The sequence below is a fragment of the Pieris rapae genome, chromosome Z (assembly GCF_905147795.1).
Source record: "Pieris rapae chromosome Z, ilPieRapa1.1, whole genome shotgun sequence".
Classification (NCBI taxonomy): Eukaryota; Metazoa; Arthropoda; class Insecta; order Lepidoptera; family Pieridae; genus Pieris; species Pieris rapae.
In genome coordinates this window covers 4,560,807-4,582,835 of record NC_059534.1, presented here as the reverse complement: position 1 = coordinate 4,582,835, position 22,029 = coordinate 4,560,807, and the positions used below count along the sequence as shown (strand labels likewise).

Genomic DNA, 22,029 nt, shown 5'->3' with positions numbered 1-22,029 from the left:
GGCTCATTGCTGGATGTATTTGTACATTTTGCCACTACATATTTATAATGAACCATAAGACAATACCGTGCTGGGAGCGAGTGTTGTGCGATGACGTCACACGAGTATTTTTTATTTTTGACAGAGAATATGGACAGCTAATATTTATAATTAGTAAACATTCTTAATCTATATATATATAATGAAAATGGTCTTCGTTTGAGGCTCAATCACAAACCACTGATCGTATCGACATGAAACTACCACTATTCGATGCGAAATTTTTCCTAGATGGTTTATGGCTATTTATTTTGAATGAATTCTATTTATATTCTATTTATATGAATTCTAACGTTTCTTCATTTTTTTATTGCTGTTTTACTTTTATGAACATTTATCCCGTTAATTGCAAGCGTTTTCTCTTGATTTTTTTGTTTCCATGGCAACGGAGTTTACTAAACGGATAATGTTCTTTTACAAACAGCTAAGAATTCCAATTTCTATAGTTACCCATCACGAAATCTCGGCAACTATAGGACTTAGAAATGTGAAACTTGGTAGGAATATTACTTTCGTTATGTAGAGGTCAACTAAAAACGGATTTTAAGAAATTCATCCCCCCTAGGGGATTGCGGGGGCGTTAACAATGAACAATTCCCGTTTTTTAACTATAGCTCCTATAAATTCCAAATTTGGTAGGAAGAATTTTAGTGATTAATGAAAATTTGCCTGTCACCGATTGTACTGGCGTAAGTTTTCTCTGTGGTTTCTCATGTCACTGTGTTCCGCCTGGAACTTAATATAATAATTTTATTTTTTTTTACTTTTTGAAGGTGCTGATGGTTCGCGCGGTCTGCCAGTATGGTCAGAGCTTTGATGTCGGTCAAAATTACTCGCCGTTTGAATTTCGAGTTTTCAGTTTCAACTCCGTTATGTTAACGTGTTAACGAGTATGTTTTACGTCCCGGCAAACTCAACTTACGAGCGACGAGTCGTCGAATGTGAGATGGAGGAAGATTTATACTCATTTCTCCATGAATCGGACCATTTCTATTGGACAATTTTTCCATTTATTTGTTTTGTTGTTCATCAACATTTATTTTTATAATAATAATAATAATAATTTATTATATCAATAAATTTTATTTTAAGTGAATTTGACTCTTCTTTGAAAAATATTGTAAATTTCAGAAAAAAAATAAAAATTAACAAAAAAAGCAAAAAAATATGAATAAAATTTACCTTATTTCCTTTGAAAATTCGACCAGCGAAGCGGGCGGGGCCGGCTAGTTCAGTAATAAGAAAGAATAAGTACTAGACTCAAGTTATTGTATACAGGTTTTAACTTTCTATTTGATTATTGCATCAGTACCCTTTAACTGGCTAAAAACGTCGAGTCCTATGTATAATGTTCTTAATGTCATATACATAATAGATAATATTATTATAGTAGATTTTAACACCTTATGATATTAATCACGGTCCAATTAACGAACATAAAGGAGTTGAAAAGGAGGGATATAATTTTAGAATTTACCTTCTAATTATCTTCGATTTAAGCAGTCCATAAATAAAATTGCAAATTACGAATTATATTAATGCAAACCGTACAAATTAAAACTAAAATACCTGATTTTTATATTATGACTACATAATAATATGTTGTGCCTTGTATGCATCATTTTTTCCGCTTACATTGCAAACGCAGGCTGAACCCTACGAGTTTTATCAAAATAATGTACTAAGTATTGTACACATTGAAAAGGTCTACGGAAAAGTCGTATATGTCTATCTCTTATGGATAACCCACATTTTTATATATGTACAACGTTCACAGATTTTCTGTAGTGTATTTAGTATCAGCTTTGCACCCGTGCGAAGCCGGGGCGGATCGCTAGTGGGTATATAAATTGCAGTTTAAAGGGAAATTGTCAAAACAAAACACTTTTATGTAACAAAACGTTTATTAAAAATATGTCATATAAACTTTTATATTGAAAGCGGGAAGATGTCTGAATAAATTACTTATCCTACATTCTTAGAATACTACAATGCCCACGCCAAATTGTAAATTACTGTGTTAAAGCATTGAGGATAAAAATATATTCTATATTAACCATCACTTACATTGTTAAATATATAAAAATAGAAATTTACTATGTAGGTTGACTGAACTGAAAATGCATTTCTAATAATTTTATCAATAGATTTTGTGTGTATGGCTCTAACTATATCGTTACCCCGTGAACTCGGCAATGGGAAGTGAATTCTTGCGTGGGCTTTAATTTTTTTAACAACCTTCTGTAAGCCGAACAGTAGTAAATAAAAATAGTAAATTTAATTTATAAATAATGTCATATTATTCGTTCTTCATGTCGAGTCGCGATACGAGAGGAAACTTTACAATTCGTAGTTGGTTGGCGTAATCACACACAATCGCATCTTTTAAAGGCAATATTTGTCGTACAAAAATGCAACCGTCGCTTTGACCTGAAAATAATAATTTGAATTTAATTAATACTTTATTAATTTAATTCAAATATCGTAGTAATAATAAATAAAGTACTTGTGTCCTGTTAGAAGCTACATTTTTATAAACTGGTGAAATTTACTTTTAAACTGTAAATCATAAACACACATCATCAAATGACAAGGCCAATAGGAGAAGGTTTCACTATCATTTGTTTAGTTTCAGAAATGCCCACAGAGCTCTGCTTATGTTTTTGTCTATGTACTAGTTAGTGTTGATACTCAGAACTATATTTCGCTATGGCGTTGTTAATTCAAACGCCGGTACTACAGCAAAAAGTTTCCGACTTAGCTTGTAGCGCCACTGTTATTTATAGTATATTTAATTATAAGACAAAAAGAACTATGCCCATGCAGCCAAGTTTTCAGGAGAATTTTTTTTATTGGTATAAAATGAAAATAAACCTAACCTTACTCATTGAATTTAATCATTAAACCTGGTATTGAAACAAATTCTTTTTAGAAATATTTGCATGAACATAAAACCTTCTGTGGATTTTTTAAATAAAAACTTTGTAGTTGTTTTTTCTTTCTTTTTAATAAACATAGTTTTAACAGTTGGGAATGAGAACGCACGAGTGTATAGTCTACATCCCGAACGCTATACGTCCCTGCAATACGCCACTTTTTCAAACAAATGTATCAAAAAATATATTTACCAAACAATACACGTCGTATAACTTCACCACTACTCAGATCGTATGCGGTAAGTCCATTTTTGTCGCCCATCACGAGAAGCGAGTGAGTTAGCGGTAGCATTCGACTCATATAATTCAGACCCTGAAAATTCGTGTATTCACCCATTTCTAAATCTGTTACACATATCATTTATGTTACAAATGAATCAAACCCAAGTTTAGTCAATCGACCATTTAAGATTATACTAATTCAAATAAACTTTTGGATCAAGATACTATCACTAGTATTTCTGTTAGTAATATTACTCTAGAAAAAAACTTAATTGTTCTAAAGTTTATTTTATGTTGTTTTTCTGGTAAATATAAACAGAAAGGAAAGGAAAATATATTTTATGTATATATACTTTTGTGATAGTTTTAGTAATAATAGTAATTTTTATAAATTCTACTAGCAGACTTGGCCAAGCGTTGCTGTGGCTAAGGTTGTTGTTATTACATGGTAGTAAACTATTCAAGGGAAACGGTAGGAGAACTTGTAATGTTAAAAGATAGCTGTCTGTGTCTGTGAAACGTTGGTACTTTTAACACAGCGCCATCTGTTAGAATTGTATCAAATAATAAACAAATAATTTGCAATAAAATAAAATTGCGACTATAATTTGAGATTTAAACTATCCTATCTCTCAAGTTGGATCGAACTGCACATGGTGTGCGAATTTTATTATAATCGGTTAAGTGGTTTAGGAGTCCATTGAGGACAAACATTGTGACACGAGATTTATATATATTAAGATAGTCTAAGTACGAGAAGAGGATCGAAGTGCTTTAAAAAATATATTATTATATAATTACAATAAAAAAGCATTTTTATCATCTTACTTTCATATAGAAACAAATTTACTAGTTTTTAATTGAATGATACAAAAGACTAATAAGTGAAAAATCAGAGACGAGTTTAAAGCGGTTTAGCGATTAACAGCACATTACTTCTCAAGCATTTGTATACTTACTATATGTACCGAGTTGAGCATATGTCCCTGAAATCGGTCCCATATGCAGAGACGCTCGTCAGAGCCCGCTGATACTACGTATGAAGCCGTATACGCTAGTGACGTCACTGCTCCATCGTGTGCCTGCATACTATACAAGCAGGCACCTGCAATGCGAAACATTTAGTAAAAAAGTAACATTGTATTTAATGACAAATATTGAGCTTATAAAATGTTGAAGAAACATCAATATTGAACGCCATAACGAACTTCAATACAAGTCCTTCATCCGGAATAAAAAAACAAATACAAATTTAACTTGTTATAAACGAAAACCATTATAAGTAAGCTAATGTTCATAATAACAAAATAATTTTCATAATAAAAACGATTTTAATGAAGATTTTGGCCGTATATTGGACACAATACCTACCGGCCAATAGACATGTATCATGGAAATGTAAGAATAAAATAAATAATTTCTTAAAGCCGTCTTTGGCTTTGGCCAGTCTTGTATCCTAGCCTTAAAAAATAAAACCGATATCATCTGTCAAACGAAAAGTAAACTAACCTGTGTGCAAATCCCATACACAAAGCAATCCATCTTGCGAACCACTACCAGCGATGGTTGGCGTCGCATGGTCGATAAAACAACTCGTGATCGGGCCGCAATGGCCGTGTAGCGTAAAAAGCTGCCTCAGATCGCTTGAAAACACCTGAAGGCAAACATATATTTAGTCCGGTCAACTTCAAGTCAAGTCAAGAAAGAAGAACATTTATTTATAGCTTAACTATACATAAGAATCTACCTACTAACCGTATTTTTTTTTTGTGTTTTTGCTGTTTGCTTTCTAATGTTTTTCTAATATAATTGATGTATATGCGTTGTGTTAAATTTGTGAAGTACTCTTATATTATTTTAGGCATACATGTTGTGTTTGGACTTATAAGTAAATTTAGTTACACAAAACACGAATAGTGGCGACAATACATTCAGCTGGGTTACTAGAAAATTTATCGAATTCCATAAATAATTAAATCCCAGTTAACTAGGATTTTCGTGAAGAACTTTAATCTTTTTTTCATCTTAAGAATTTAAGTATTTTTTTTTTTGGTCTACCTTCAACACGTGATCCTGTCCGCCAGTGAGTACTCGGCCCCCTTCAGCGTGTAACTCGGTTATCGGTTGTTGATGAGGCCGACAATGTGCGACCCGAACACAAACCACCTCTAAAAAGGATATACATGATAAGCGGCGGATGTTCCTATTTAAGAGATTAGTATCTTTTATTAAGTCTTTAAGAAGCGGACATCTTAATATATATATTTCTTGTGTGCGTGTGTATGTGACTGAACTCCTCCTAAACGACTGGACCGATTTAGACGAAATTTTTTGTGTGTGTTCAAGGGGATCTGGGAATGGTTTAGATTCACAATTTTGTCCGCTGGACAATGTTTTTTTAATTAATTTTCAATTTATTAGTTGTTGTTGATTTTGGAATGTTTTACATTGGATCCGACAGACGGCGCTACCATCGCAGTGTCAAATTTTAAATAATATTCGAATTTTAATTTTAGTCTGTCCCGAAATTTAAAAAAAGTTTTGTTATCATTGTGTTATATCGTGTGTGACCATGTGCTGGATCGTTAGATATTGTCATAACATTTGAATAATAATTTTTATCAAAAATTGAAATTTTGAAATTATAGACGTGAAGACAGGACAACGTCTGTCGGATCCGCTAGTTATTATATAAATAATAAGTAAATTTTCTATAATACTGTATAACTTTAATGATCGTAGCATCTATAATATTTGGGCAGCATCGTGTGTCCTTTATTCCGCATTTTATAAATCTAAAAATTCTACAACTAACCTTCACCATCACTGTTTTCTACTTCATATGAAAAATTCATACGCCCACGGGCTCTTTCGTCTTCTATAGCTTGTGCGCTGCGTAGGGAATCCGCCGATCCCGTTCGCTTATGTGCTGCAAGCGTGCATAAAATATAAATAACATCTATAAAAATTCCACTGAGTTTCAAATCTATAGATCAATCTTTCTTCATTTTTAACAAAGCTCTCAATAACTTTAGAATGTGTAGTGATAGAATAAATTAACTTACTTCTTCTATGTGCCGTACTAAATTGCCAGTCAACTTGCGCGCCAGACGTACTATTGTACGCATCGAGCCGGAATAGTGACAAATGGCCGGTAAGTAACGCGACGCAAATTCGCCTGCCGCCGCCTAAAGCCTTTACATGCGTGACCCCGGTGCCGCCTGGACGCCTCTCCATACACCACCAAACACACTGAATTGAAAGAAAAGTAAATAACTATGATGGCGCCACCAGTCAGAACATAAACAAAGACTAAACAATTTTTCAATATCATATGACTATAATTACAGGGCGTTACAATTTTAATCTAAAATTAGTATTATTTTTATTAATTTGTGGCCAAATTTTTTCAACTACATAATATAATATGTGATTTCTTTTTAGAAGTCTAATTGGCCAGTTTAAGAATTTAGTAGCAGTATTGTCTAATGACATGAGATTAAGGGCCTATTTAACAATGTATGGATAATGTACCAAATAGCTATGCAAAATATAAATTATTTGAAAGATCCGAATAAGATACTTGGCATTTCATGACAAATAAATAGCGCTATTTGACAGTCGTGAAACGCAAAAATACTGTTTATACTACCAATAAGTAATAAATAGCTTATTTGGAACTTATCCGGACATTGTGAAACATACCCTAAGTATGTCAACCGTATGTAAAACGTGGATTTTGACATCTACCATTTCTGAGTTTTGAATCTTTTATATAATACTGCCCCCGCGAACTTCGTTTCTCCTTAATGCCTAGCCTACACTTTTTAGTACATACTAACACGGAACATTTTGCTTTGCTGCCCCAACTGTTCCGTTTCCCGGAGTGAAAAGTTTTCAGGTTTTTCTGTGATTTTCTGTACATAAACCTCAGAGTAAGGTTAAAGTTATTAACTAACAAATAAAAAATAGGGGTTGATCGTAGAGGGTAGATAAAAATTCAATTTTAAGGGTTAAAACAAAAAAAATTGCCTAAAATCTAAAACAATTTTTTTGGAGTGGACATGGATCCTTGGATGGACATATCACTTAGGACTTTGAAAGATAGATGATAGTAGATTCTCAGCCTTACTAAATATATATTAAAAATCCACAAGAATAGGCCGAGCCGTTTTAGAGTATGAAAACGAACATTTTGACACGAGAATTTTATAAACATATATAGAGATTGCTCGCAATGTTTTATATTACTTAAAAATTACCTTTAATTTTCCTGAAGTTGCTTCCCAAAATTCTAATCTCCCATCAGCACAGCCTAATATAATTAGATCGTTACAATAATCCATGCTCCAAACTGGCGACTCTTTTATAGGTTTTGCTTTGCGATCTTCATTCAGATCACTTGGATTTCTCCGCACTTTATCGTGACTACTTAAAAAATCACTTTTAAAACTATCACTGTCATTAATTGCACTTTCCTTATTAATATTAAATTTATTTTGGTACAAAATGTCTTTTTCATAAATATCATGCTCGTCCGAGCAATAAAGATCTCTGAAAAGAAAAAGAATTCAAGTGTATCTAATATGACTAATCCATAAGAATAAAATAAATTAAATGGAAAAGGTAATGTACAGTACAGTACTTTTACTACATACTATTTTTCATTATCTCAATTTTGTTCATAATTAGCAATTGTTTGGTATATGCAACAATTTTAAATAATTAACTATTATTATCTGGCATAACTAAATAAGAAAAAGTAATCCAAGATGATATTCTTACCTATAAGTCTTAGCAAACAAATATTTCGTATTTTCGGCAACTGAAAGGCACAAGGGAGGAGTTTGGTGATTGGACTGAAACTTTATGCAACTCAAGTGATTATTGAGACAGGCTCTACGGAGACGAACCTGAAAAAATACCGAATAAAAAAAATAGAATAAAATAATCGTGACGCAAGTTAAAATGCTATAAGAATTTCAACTAACTATTATATTATAGTCTATAATATGTAATTTAAATCGCAGCAGTGCTAAACCTTTATTGTTATGTTGATAATGCTTTTACGTCATTATAGTTCGAAAGTATAAAGTTTAATATGAAAAATCATATATTTTTTGCGAATTAATAAAATGATTTTATAATAATATGCAATATCATAAACATGGAATGTAATATGAACTGCCGCGAACTATAAAAGCAACCTTTAAAATGTTTTAATACTTTTGTTAATCATTTGTTTTTACATTTTGTGAATGGAATCATGGAATTAGTGATGTAATTCAATGATGCTTTTTATTATAAAAGCTTCCACGGTGACCTGTTGTGTAACTAATAGGTCAATCATTTATTCATGTAGTATATAATACCTATAAAGATAGACATTCCCCAGAGGCTTCAATGGGGTGTGGGTGACTATACATATGACCTATGATTTTCAACATAAGTATATTCACCCATACGTACGATTTCTGTATCTTTTTCGCGACCATTTGCTTCTTTTTTCTGTGTCTCACACACGACTTTTTGGTTCTAATGTATACCGATTTCCACACACAGATGCTTTCCTTCACCATACGAGCAAGTGTTAATTGCGCACATAGACTGAAGGTCCGTTGGTAGACCGGGGTTCGAATCTCGGATAAGAGTCGCACGCTGGGGAATGTTCTAATCCGCATTAAAAAATCTAAACTTACATTTACTACTAGTATCCAGAAGCGAGAGGAGCTACCAAGAAACTCTTTTAATCGCCAAATTTGGTACAAGGAAATTATATAGAACTTCAACAATTACACAATGATCCTATTGAAATAATCAGTCATAGTACATTTACAGAAGGTAAAAGCATCCATTTACATTACATTGACAACAAAACGTAAGTTTTTTTACACTATATACTCCGGCTAAATATATTTTCTGTATGTTTTGTATAATATATACAATATAGCTTTATATTTGCTGCACTAAAAATAGGTAACAATACCCAGAAAAAGTTTAGATGTTATTTTAAACATATTAAACTTACCTCGGGCCTTTGTATTGCTTCTATATCGCGAATCTCTGTAATAAAAAATAAAAATATTGTATATGACAACTTATAAAACATGGACTTTAACTGATACGACATTCACGTATTGATAAATACAATTATTATCAAGTTCATTTCCCCAGAAGTCGAACCCAGAACCTCCGGAGTGAAAACATGAAAAAGCCGCTTCTAGCATTAGTCACACTAAGCGGGTTGTATCATCGATGCGAACTACCCGCACTTTTGTAAAAAATATTGGCATATTGATAGAAACATATATGTATATTTATATTATATAGCTTATTTTAAAATAATTTCCTAACACGATGTACATAGCTAACCTACTCAAAATTTTATTGCTAAGTAATAAAGTATCTTTGAACCGATACTTTATACCTAAAGACTAACCTAGATTAATATATGAAATTGGAAAAACATAAATACCTTGAATTGTATATGTGTCATAGCTTTTTGAATCCTCTAAATCCTTTTTAGGATGAGCTTTCTCATATATTTCCATTTCCATCTGAAAATAGCTGAAATATATTTTGTTAAATTTGTATTAAACAAAATAAAATATATGAAACTACTCGCATTTTTAAAACATAAAGTTACATCCAAATGAAGAATAAACATACAAACATATATAAGTTCAGGACCAAACCAAAACAATACTTGTTAACCAAGTTCATATAGAAATAACCAATTCGGTGTGTGCACATAATATATGAAGTTAAGTATAGAAGTCCCCTCTAGACAAATTTTTTAACCAACCCATTGGCTTTACATTTCATAATTTCAAATACCATTGTTATGTTATATTCGAGTTTGTTTCCCATATGTCAAATTTAACGTGTTTAATACGAGATACGTAGCTGTATCGCCTCGGAATATTCCGTTAAACAACCCCCAAACCCAATAACCTATCTCAATCCATTTTTGATCATCTGAGATAGACATCTTAATTCTAATTTTGATAAAAGAGTGCTAATAACCAATTGTAATAGCCATCTGTCGATACAAGCTATCCATGGTAGGCAGTTCAACTGAGACAAGATCCTATCCTAAGATTTAACTTACACCAGTTTTTAAAATTATAAAAAAGCTATTTGATATGTTTTAAACATAGACATGTATGTTTTATTATTATTTGCACGGTTTTATTTACTTTATTTGGTTAATATTGATTATCAAATATGAGTGTATAGAACAAAGAGATTGTCTTTTATCGTTCGCCAAAAATGGATTGTCTTCGTAGGGATTGGTTAATGGGATGCAGATAGGAAATCGGTCGACTGTCAAGGTCTAATCGTAGTTTTCAATCTAAGATTGTGGATTAATTACTGGGTTTGGGTGTATAAGAACTATACTTACGCGCTACGATCTATCGACGTAATGATTTCACCATTTAACGAGTCCCAAATTTTTATGTTCCCCTGCAAACAGGAACTAACTATTTTCTCTCCATCTGTTACGATGCATTCTACTTCTTGACTGTGACCTGCTACCACCAAAGGTACTGCCTCCATCACCAGCTGAAATTGTCAATTCTACTTTTTAATGAGACAAAATTAACTGTCTTAATTTGAGTATATTTAAAAAAAATATTGACCTGAGATGAAATGATTGACCAATAATCTGCAGTTATTCTATGATCGACGACATAACCGTGAACAGATATGTGTATTCAAAAGAAGTTTACTTTTACTGAATAGATAATAAATTTATAAAATATATTTTATCTCTGCATCTAAAAATTTACGGCTCCCAAATGCCAAAAAATGTTTTCTTTATTTCTCTTAAATGAACTTACAAACTCGGTTTATAGGTTCTAAAACAGTGTACATAGGAGATAAAAAAATCTATAACCAAATAGGTAGAATAAAGATATACTGACGTACTGTCCTGTAACGAGTTAACATGACAATTAAAATGTTTGCGATTATTAGAAAATGCATTTATTGATTGGTTTTAATTTACCTTGAATACTGCCAATGACCTCATTGTAACAATCGTAAACCTTGATAAACGCTTTGGTGTTCTCAGGAATATTGTAAGTATTACAAAATAAAATTAATTGTATATTTGTCAAAAAAATCGAGTAACCATTTGCATCAAAAACTTATTACATTTTAAGAAAACACTTTTTTAACGGATTATTTTATGTATTATTGTAAACTTATAATTATTTAAACATAATTTAAATTTAACCGACGTGTCGCGTGCTTTGCAGCTTGTTTTTTCATTAAATGTGTAAAAGTTATGTTAATAAAAGACAATACTATAAACTTATTTCACATAAGTTAAAATTCTAAAAACCTACAACTTAAACTACTAAAAACATCTAATGTTTTATTTTTTACTTCATCATAAAAGGTAATTGGATATACAGCTGATTTGGCAATGTACTTTTGTTTTGATGTAATTTAATCTTAGTATTGCATCGCATTCATATATTTATGTATGTTTTTCTATTATATATGTCATATAGAACAGATATTTCTTCAGCTTTAGTTACTATTGTTGACCGTAATAATTAAATATTTTACGAAGGCTTATATGTTTATTTAACACGCACATATCATATTATGTCACCTTAAAATATTTGTATACCCTCAATTATTTTAGGAAAAGGATAATGGTTTTTAGCCGATTTTATAAAATATAATTTAGCAAACCAATAAAGTACCCATTTATTTACTTAAAACCCGTATATTTCGAGTTATAATGAATGTGTAATGTAGCCGCTGCAGGGATAGTTTTGCAAAAATTAAGGAGTCGAATTGACGACATTAGTCCTAGTGTAAAACAAGAAGGCGCCGTCCTAATTATAAGTCATAAGTAATTTTAATTGGTATTTTTTTTAAATAAGACAAATAAAAATACATATTTACATGTACCCAATTTTTCATATAAACAATATTTATTCATGAAAATATAATAATTGCAATACTTTAAATTAAAAATATAATCAATTTTTTTGTCATACATTTTAGTTTGTTACAAACTTTTATAACTATTTAGAGGCAAATAAAGCTAATTTTTATATGAAAATAAAAATTATAATTACTTGAACAGCAGGCTGTTTGGCGATGATTTTTTTATACTCTTCGTCTTCATTCCAAGATGCCCGCCACTCAGCGTAGTGTCGAGAACAAATACATCTAAAATCATATTTATACTAAGTATTTTTCAAAATGCACCAGTATATTGTAAGGACATTAAAAAAAAAGAAATAGGTAAATAGTCTTTCCCTTAAAATAAAAAATATTAAGTAAATATTATTAAATCTTAATTTTAGTACAACCCTTTTAAGTTTGAAAACCTGTGTTAGGGAGGAACGCTCTTTCCGCACTTAACAAAGTTTTTAAACAACAAAACAGTTGATTACCTGTAGGTAGGTACTTCAATAGGTAATCAATTAAATAACATATTTAAAAAAACCCAATATCTGGCGAAAGTTGATATTAAATCGTAATAACTAAACAAGTAGAGTAGATAAAAATTAAACAGAAAGATGTCCGTATGTCGAGACCTGTGCAGGTAAGTACAGTGTACCATGTCTCTTATCAGCCGGAAGATGCGATCACATAAACTATAGACTATTTTAAATAATTTTAAATGTTTTATGTGGGAAGAAACCTGTCTGAAACGAATACCTAATATATTATAATAGTACATAATACTATAAATAACGATACGTCGGATTAATAATATTTTGTATATAACCTAAAATACTTCGTTAATACACAAAAATAACATTATATTCAAATAAAAAGGATATATATATTCTTTATTATAGAATAAATTTTTTTCAGTAAATTGAATCCTTCTTATATGAATAAATAACAAATATACGAGATACGAAACAAAAATAATAAATAAAACATAGGCACACAAACTTAGTTAATTAAAATGCTTAGTAGTGAAATTTGACATAACACTCACCTATATAAGACAACCATCATGTATGCGATAACCACTATACTTATTGTACACAGTATGGCCAGCAAAAGTATCTCCATTGGTGTTGTCGGATATATCGGCAGTTCGGAACCTTTACCCCACTGTTGCTGACCTTTACTGTCTATTAGGTCAAATTCTGGAATAAAAATCCCCAAAATAATTTGTCTTCTATTTGAAACGCAATTCCACATCTGCATGTGGAATTAATAATTGTTATTAGGCTAAAATGTTATTTTACTATGTGGTATCACCATAGCTAGATAACTTAAAGAGGCAAATCAATAATTGTTTCGGGTTGTAAGCAGACTGAACACTTACTTGCCTAATTAATGAAATATATAAATGTGATTGAATATTGTATATTGGTAAATAGTTATTGTATTTAAAAAAAATATTAATTTTGTGGGTGCATAGAATTTTAAGTTGATATATATTAACTAATGCATTTTTCGTTAAGGTAACAAAACAAGTCAAACCATTAAGTTAATAAATATCTTGACCCCATGATCAGAATTATGGTTTACTATCGATAGATTTAAGATTATTATTGTTTAAATTACTATCCTTTTTTATTATAAGTTTAATAATTTAATGGTAAGATTAATGTTTTGTTCGTGAGAAATGCGCAAAGGTTTTCTGTATACACTTTAACTTGAAAAATATTCTAATATGTAAAAAACGTTTTTTCAAACCTATACGTAGACATTCTGCAAAGTCGTCAAAAGTATCAATAATAATTAAAATCAACTAGTTTATCGCGAACAATAATTATTTACATTAACTCAATGTTACGACTTTTGGTGCGCTTTGAGCAATTTTTGGTCTGTTGTCAATTCAATGTGTAGTTCTCGCGTAATCCAAAGAAAATCGTGCAACACTGTGCCATTATGAAGTTCGATAAATGAGTTTTATAACAGTTGCTTGCTCATGTTTACTCCGCACAAAGTCCTTGTCATGGTTTTTTCTTGTTATAAGAATCACCATGAAACGCTAAATATAAACTTCCTAAAATCTTACCAGGCAAAGTGTCTATCGGATCAAGGGCTGCAGCCAAAGCCTGCCATCGTAAAGGCGGCGGGTCTTTTTCGTCTGGATGTCGAACACCAGCAGCAATTTCAGGGCTAACCCTATGACTGACCAATGTGGGTGGCAGAAGTACAAGATATTTACCCGCCAATGTTTCGTTGTATTGCGATAAAATAGCCGACCAGTGGTACGAATTTAACCTGAAATATTCCATAATTTGAAGAACTGACCAGACCAGTAGCGCCACAACTAATTAATAATAGGTAATTTCCGTATATGTATCGTTGTATTTTTCCGAAAGGCATGTAAGGATCAGCCTTATGTGCTTGATACGTGCATTGCCTGTCGGTTTCCTCACGATGTGTTCCTTCATCGTAACGCACCGAATAGAACGAAAGTCCATAGGGGTTCAAGCCCGCGAACCTACTACCTCAAAGATGAGAATCGCACGGTAAAGCCACTAGGTCAACACTGCAGTGTATATTAGAAGAACCAAACGAAAATTAGCTATTTACCGTAACTCATCTACAAAACGCTTAAAAATACTTGGAATTTTATTCAGTAAAGACGTTAATAACTGTAGAAAAAAAGTATTAGAAGGCTGTTGACGTGAACGAAAAGTGCGTGCTTGATTGCAAAAATATAGCAATGATTGTTAAAACGGGAAATGTAGTTCTCGAGGTTTATTATTGGCTAAAACCTGATTAACTTGTATGTCACGTAATAATTATATATCGCGGATCAGATTTACCCAACAACAGTAAACAAAAGAGAAAAATATAAACTAATTGCCATGAACTCTAACGTTTAGAATATATTCTTAATGAGAAATCCAACTCAACAAGTCTCTTCAAATCATTGTTTCGTAACACCTTGTATTTTTTTTTACTTAAACTAATTGATGAAATCTTACCAACAATATTATTAATTACCAAGATATAATAAAATGTATATAAGAAAAACATTACGGAATTATTATAGTAGTAGTGAAGGCCATCGAATTCCACCGATTAATTTACTTGCAACATTCATAAATTACATTATTCATTTGAATGCTAAGAGGAAGATTATATTACAAATTATGCAATGTCAAAAAGATTGATTAATAAGGAATTAACGTCTATTAATTTCTTTGAACGCAGTTAAGTATAGATTAGCGTACTTACCGCGACCAAGGGCGGGAATGTGGTGAATGTTTCAAATATATAGTATCATTATCGTCGAGCGTTTTTTCATCACTTATGACGTCTAGTACAGGCGAAAATACCAATGTATGACCACTACTATTATTCACATTCGTCGACTGTTTCGGTTCAACCTCTTTAGTTATCTTTTTATTGTTCTCCGTAGACGTGTCTATCTTATCGATTTTCGTAATAAAGTAATCAACAACCCCGGAGTTGTATACGATCATAGATATCCACACAAGCATCCAAACCATTAACGCTCTTTGGAAGAATCTAGTTCTAGCCCACATGTTAACTAGACGAATACGCTTCGGTACTCGATTCTCGGCCATTCCAGGATTGGAATTTCTCTTCGCAACAACGTCGGTTGGACTGGTTTGCGCTAGGCCGTTTAATCTCGGATGCGACTTGGATTTTGTCATCCTTTGGGGCGAGAAACTATTATCTTCATAGCCGTTGCTATATCGCCAGTTCAGGGCATAACTGGCACTAAAATATTCCTTTAAATGTAATTTATTATTTTGCTCCGGCAAATATTCCATTCGACTCACATCTATGACTAGAATAGGCGCGAAAAAAGTCATCTGTACAAAGTAGTCACTTATAAGGCTAACGATCATGTATATTGAAAACTCTTGTATAAAAGGCACAAATGTGAAGAGACTCACTGTCAATATTGTTATTTCTGTGAGTAAATTCTTTGTTATCGACCAGCCTTCCTTACTTAGGCCTTGCGCTAAACGAATTTTCACATCCAGTCTCGAATCGGTTGACGTCACACTTTTCGTTAACACTAGTATATTTTCGAGACCGACTATAATCACTAAATAGGGAAAAATTTCTTTGCCTTGGAGGCTAAGTGAAAATCCACAGTAGAAGCATATGCCCATAGACATAGAGAGGCTACCAGCGATTGTGAGAACGGAGCACGCCGCCAGACCTAATTTAGACTTGATAAATTCTATTTTTCTCACAGAGAAGTATACATAAAGAAATATACCGACAAGTGATATTAACAGCGGTACTAATTCACGATAGTTAAACTGGCCCGGATAATATATTAGTGTAACCTCTTGTGTGGGAGTCTGCGGCATATCTTGATACAGCGGGTACATATCTCTTAACTTGTCTGTAAGAGAGGTAATGAACCTGAAATGATAATAACAATAGATAAACAATACATTAGTTACTGATAAATTACAACATCGAATTATTATTGGGAGCAATATACTATTGATAAGTACGCACTTTGGGCTAGTTGATAATAATTAATGCTTATTTCCTGCCGCATGACAAATTGAGCTTAACCAAGAAATATGGCTTTACTTTATCGCTTATAAAATTATTTAATGCAATGTGATATAACATTACATAAGAGATTGTCGCAATCCACAAATATAACAGCTGACATAGTAACATTGTAGCGGGCTGATCAATTTTTATGAAAGCATTGTTAATTTCCTATCTCGTCCCTAATCCACTGTCTTGCTGGTATCTCTGCCTAAGAAAAATTTCTGGTACTTTAATTTTATTTTGTATATAAATTTTTTATTTGTCGTTACAATAATGTTTACCAAAATTCTCATATATTTTAAATAAAAGAGTTAGCAACATATACCGTAGATATATGAATGATGTGGTAATCATAAAGAGAATTCGCCCGAGCATTGATAACAAAAATGACCAGTACAGTATCAAGTTGCACAAACATTACAAAGATCGTGTGGACAAAAGTCGGTAATTGGATAGGGGAACACTGTAATATAAACAGAAATCATCATCCACCTCCGGTCAATCTGTTCGTAGAAAATCGTCACTGCATATTGTAGTACACGAGGCCGGGATCTTAATGGATATCGCTTTATGCCAGTATCACGCAGATGCATACCAAATGCCATTTCCGCTATGGACGCTTTTCCTTTGATGATATTCTGCAAGAATTATATATTTAATTTTCTTACGTATGGTACGTAACTAAACGGCACGGTAATCACAGTTCATGCTATTTTACCGACTCTGAATTTCAATTTTATAGATATTATAAATATTCCAACCAAATTCTTTTATTTATACACAAATTAAGCGAACACATTACCGTGTGTTATCTTAATTCAAAAACTCGTATCCGCAGTATTAGTTAGAGAATATAATACATATAAATGGTATAAAAAAGATCTACTCTTAGGTAAATCGAATAATTAATCGTTAAGAAATTGACACGAGAATGGGTTTGTATACAATGTAGAATCGAAGATTTTAAGAACAATAATCATTGCATTGTCAAATTTAAATATACTTTCATCATTTAAATTAAAACTAACGCGTACAATCATCAAACGTTGAAACGAGTAAACACAGAAATTTTTGTGAGATAATAATTATTAATTTAATCTACTTCTGAAATTCATGGTCTTTTGAAACTAACACAATACTCATACAATAGGTTTAAGACGACGGCAATTATCGCCGCGTATATACAGATTTATCATATTCGTTTTGACAATATACCGTTATTACTTATAAGGAATTATTGTTCACTGTCTGAATGCATAAACTTAACGAAAACATACCTGGTAATTATAAATCGTATTCACAATATTTGCATCTAATGAGAATGATTGTAGATTTTGTTGCCAGAGATTTGCTGGCGAAAGCAAAAGACAGTTGTATTCCGGAAGGACTCTGTCTATTCTGGCTTTACTGCTTAACTTCTTTATACCACCTATTTGATAACAGTGGTTTACAATTGTTTTCTTCCTGAAATATAAAAAGCTTCACAGTAGCATACATTAATACAATCGTTATTACCAAATGAAAACATCGAATAACAAAAGGTTATCGGTGATAAGAATATTACCGAATACATTTCGCATGTTTTGGCTATTTTTCGAAAGCATATAGCAATTAAATGTTTCAATAATTTAATGTCGTCTACATATATTTCTTTCAATACGTAACGTTGGTATTAGGAATGGTTTTAAACGAGATTTATGTACTAATACTAACGACTATACTTCTAATTTTATTCCATAATTGTATTTTCTGAACAAGTGAAGTGTACACAGACTAATAAATTTTGGCAAGTTCTTTATGCTAAATTTAACGCAAAGCGAAAGTTAATGTATTGCTAAAACAACAAGATAGCATATACTATATTTATTACACAGTCAAGGTTATTCAATTAATATGAAATATGGAAAATGATCGCCAAGTAATCAGGTTAAAAACATGTTTTTTTCATAAGTTCGCTACTGAAATGATATCATAATAAGAAATACACTGTATAAAACAATTGCCCATAATGTTTTGCATGCATACATACGTAGTTAAAACAAACAGATTATTTGCCAAAATATTGCTAAAATTATTTTTTACTTTCTTGTAAATTTAATATTTCGCAATTGCAATTTTATATATTAATTATTACAACTTATCTGCTCATAGTCAGAAGACTGATTGCACGATGCGCTCTTCAAGAAAAAAAAAATTATTACTCCAATAAATACTCACGTTTCTGGATCTTCATGATTGCGAATTGTTTCAAGAATTCTAAAAACCTCTTGTAATGGTGCACGAAATGCATCCCACATTTTGAGATTATTGTTCCATGGAGATACACCTATACAAATAAAATAATAATAATAGCCTTTATTTCCAAAAAAACTTTAAAGTTTTTTTGGAAATAAAGTTCATGTCCGATTCGATGTCCACCGTTGGACATCGGCCTCCAATTGTTGTATAGAAATATACAAATTTTAATTACAGAGAATATATATACAATGTGCTAGGGACAGTGTGACTTTATGTTCATTCAGACCTTATTATATTTTTATACATATAATACATAATACAATAAGAAATAATTCAGCGGTATTGTTATCAAAATTCACCTTCATTCAATTACAACAACAATTGTTTTACTTATTATTAAAAAAATTCGGTTTGATACGTTATTTAAAAATAAATACAATTGAAAATTAAAGTTTTATGCTTAGACGGCATCAAGCACACTTTAGCAAAACCAACCTGATTTCGAACAACAATGACTTCAGTGTAGTAATAATTACGGTAGTAATAATAACAGTAATACTAATATTGGTCATGGACAACTTTTAGTTCAGGCAAAAGATTACATACCTATTCGCAGAATTATTTGTTGAATATATAGAAAAGGAGTTTCTTTAGCCCACACGTAAGGAAGCTTTTGTGTTTTATTTCGCAATTCATCTAAATGTATAAAAGTATCTGAAACAATTGTTTTTAATCTTTAATAATAATAAACTATAGGACTATCATTTTTCATCATTAGGACTATTCATAGACTGATAACACAAGGAGATGAATATTTTTTTTCGTAAGGAACAGTTACATACCATTTTATATTTTTGGTCAACACTGCTATGATTTTAATAAACAAAATAAGTGTCATCTCGGAGATCACATACATGTCATTGTGTTTCACTGTTAACTTTTCCTAAGCGGTAATATAGCATTCTTATTTTGACAACCCCATTTATTATTATCAGAATAGAACCTTGATATTTAAGATTTAATATGCATTGAATATAATAGTGTGCAACTAAAGCTACACCGACAATTTGATTAATGGATTTAAATAATTGCTTAAAAGATTGGAATTACAGTACATGGATAGACTGGTTAATATTATACAAATTACCTATATGGTTTAAATTACTAAAATTATATTGCAAAGTACAATAATAATTTCAAAAATTAGGAACAAATTTAAATTCAAGCCTTACCTGAAAGGAAACATGACTTTGATATACAATTCATGTTCTCATTGATATTTGAAGGAACATTTACAACAGTTGGTATATTTCCGGGTAAAGGCACATTCAGCAGAGGATAACTGTAAGGTTATAAAGATTATAGTACTGTAACATTTTCCTTTACAATGTAAACACAGAGGTACATTTCGTTATAAAGGCACTGTCTGTTAGTCAGTCAGTGCCATAATTCCTGACAAGGAACTTATTGGAAGTGCCTAGAAATGGCAATGAAATCTATTCAATGCTTTGCAATAACTACTACAAGTATATTTTACTACGATCTTACCAGCAAATTAATACAACAGAAAGTGCTAATGTTATAGCAATCACAGGATAGGATGAACAAAATAGTCCATAAGTATAATATATCTGTGCTACCCTTTCGGGTATTGACGATCCAGTCATTGTTTATATATGTAAATTATTAAAGGTCCAAAAACTGCGTGCTTCAAAATGAGTAATTCATGAAATCATTGCACGCATATTCACTTCACTTACGAAACACATATAAAAATTATATTGCAACAATTATGGTTCGTGTTTATACAACACATTGTATATCCTGCAGTTAATATAGCGATTTCTTTAATAAAAAACATCATGCGGCATGGACTTAGCACCATAGACCTTACAGTTAATTAATAAACTTTCTGGGAAATCGGCCCTACGCGACTATAACATAATTGAGGACTGACAACTGACAACTGACAATAGTGTCTGATAGTAGACTGTTTTCAGTGGTTCCCATTTGATCACAAGATCAAAAAGATATCTCATATAATTTAGCAATGAAAGAGCCTTTTGAACTTTCAAAACATTGATGTTCAAGTAATCAAGTTCTTTAGAATAGTGTTAGTAAGTACAGGCAAAGAATAGACTAGCTCTATCTAGTGGTATTAATAAGCTAAATTGTTATCCTTTCATGATATTAACGCCACCTGGTGACTAAATAAAAGTAATAGTTAAATCGTTTTTTTTTAATTTCAATCACACAAGATGTCACTATTTAGCACAACTCTGAATCTAAATAGGTACCTACTAATCTAAAAATTCGACAGAAATTTTAGTAAATTACATTTTGAAGAAAATGGTTTAAGAGATTTAGGCTAGGTACATATATACACATCGTGCCTCATTTGTTAAATTAAATACTTCATGAAATTTAATTACTTATTTCAGTAAAAGGCGATTTGGGCAATTCGAATCCATGTATTAAATTTTTTCGAACAGTTCCTTTGTGGTAGATAAGAATTTGATAAATGCTATTATTATGTGTTGCTCCCACTCACTTCACTAGTATATAGTTAGAGTGTAATATACTTAGTTCGTACATTTTAGTCCGAATTTCTACTTGAAATTAAATTACGCAACTGCGACATGGGTCACAGGTTATAGAATATATGATGATTTTCCTAATGCTTTCTTAGTCTATATCGAAAGCTCTGGTTAAAAAATCGTGTGACTGTCCGCTTATGTTGATACATCAATCTCAATAATTACAATGTGTGGTATCTGATAATTCAGATAATCGCAATGGTTTTATTTTATTAATGGGTGAAATGAATAAAATGTTTTATATTATTTCAAATACATAGTTATGACAATTAAGATATAGTAATTTATAATGCAAACCTATAAATAGGTGGGTAGGTAGGTGGACTCATTTACCGCAATTTGACTCAAATTTGGTCCGGTTTGCGTAAAGTCCTGGCGAATTTAGCCAGCCTAGCTTCCTCAGAAGCACAGAAGTCTCCTGGGCACTTCACAGGCTTCACGGAGCGACCTCACTGTGCCGAGTATTTTTGTACGTTGTTTAGCCACAACCTCGC

At 31.6% G+C, this 22,029-nt stretch overlaps 1 protein-coding gene across 1 annotated transcript; it reads right to left on the bottom strand.

Moving 5' to 3' along the window:
* Positions 1-1,934: 1,934 nt before the first annotated feature.
* LOC110996321 (sterol regulatory element-binding protein cleavage-activating protein) lies at positions 1,935-20,875 on the bottom strand. The gene is made up of 22 exons (XM_022263933.2): positions 20,487-20,875; positions 20,171-20,280; positions 19,545-19,652; positions 18,918-19,026; positions 17,978-18,164; positions 17,193-17,338; positions 15,387-16,556; positions 14,212-14,420; positions 13,177-13,330; positions 12,299-12,392; positions 10,603-10,763; positions 9,673-9,764; positions 9,226-9,260; positions 7,983-8,110; positions 7,460-7,751; positions 6,263-6,449; positions 6,013-6,126; positions 5,256-5,365; positions 4,707-4,851; positions 4,157-4,302; positions 3,168-3,288; positions 1,935-2,469 (listed from the first exon to the last, which is right to left on the bottom strand). Exons 1-22 carry the CDS (start codon positions 20,603-20,605, stop codon positions 2,339-2,341), a joined length of 4,068 nt encoding a protein of 1,355 aa, XP_022119625.2. The 5' UTR covers positions 20,606-20,875; the 3' UTR covers positions 1,935-2,338.
* Between the last annotated feature and the right edge of the window lie 1,154 nt (positions 20,876-22,029).

Coding starts and splice junctions, on each gene's coding strand:
- LOC110996321 (XM_022263933.2), bottom strand. CDS start 20,605: ATGACTGGATCGTCAATACCCGAAAGGGTAGCACAGATATATTATACT. Junction 13,331..14,211: donor TCCGATAGACACTTTGCCTG/GTAAGATTTTAG, acceptor TTTTTATTCCAG/AATTTGACCTAATAGACAGT. Junction 4,303..4,706: donor TGTATGGGATTTGCACACAG/GTTAGTTTACTT, acceptor TTCGCATTGCAG/GTGCCTGCTTGTATAGTATG.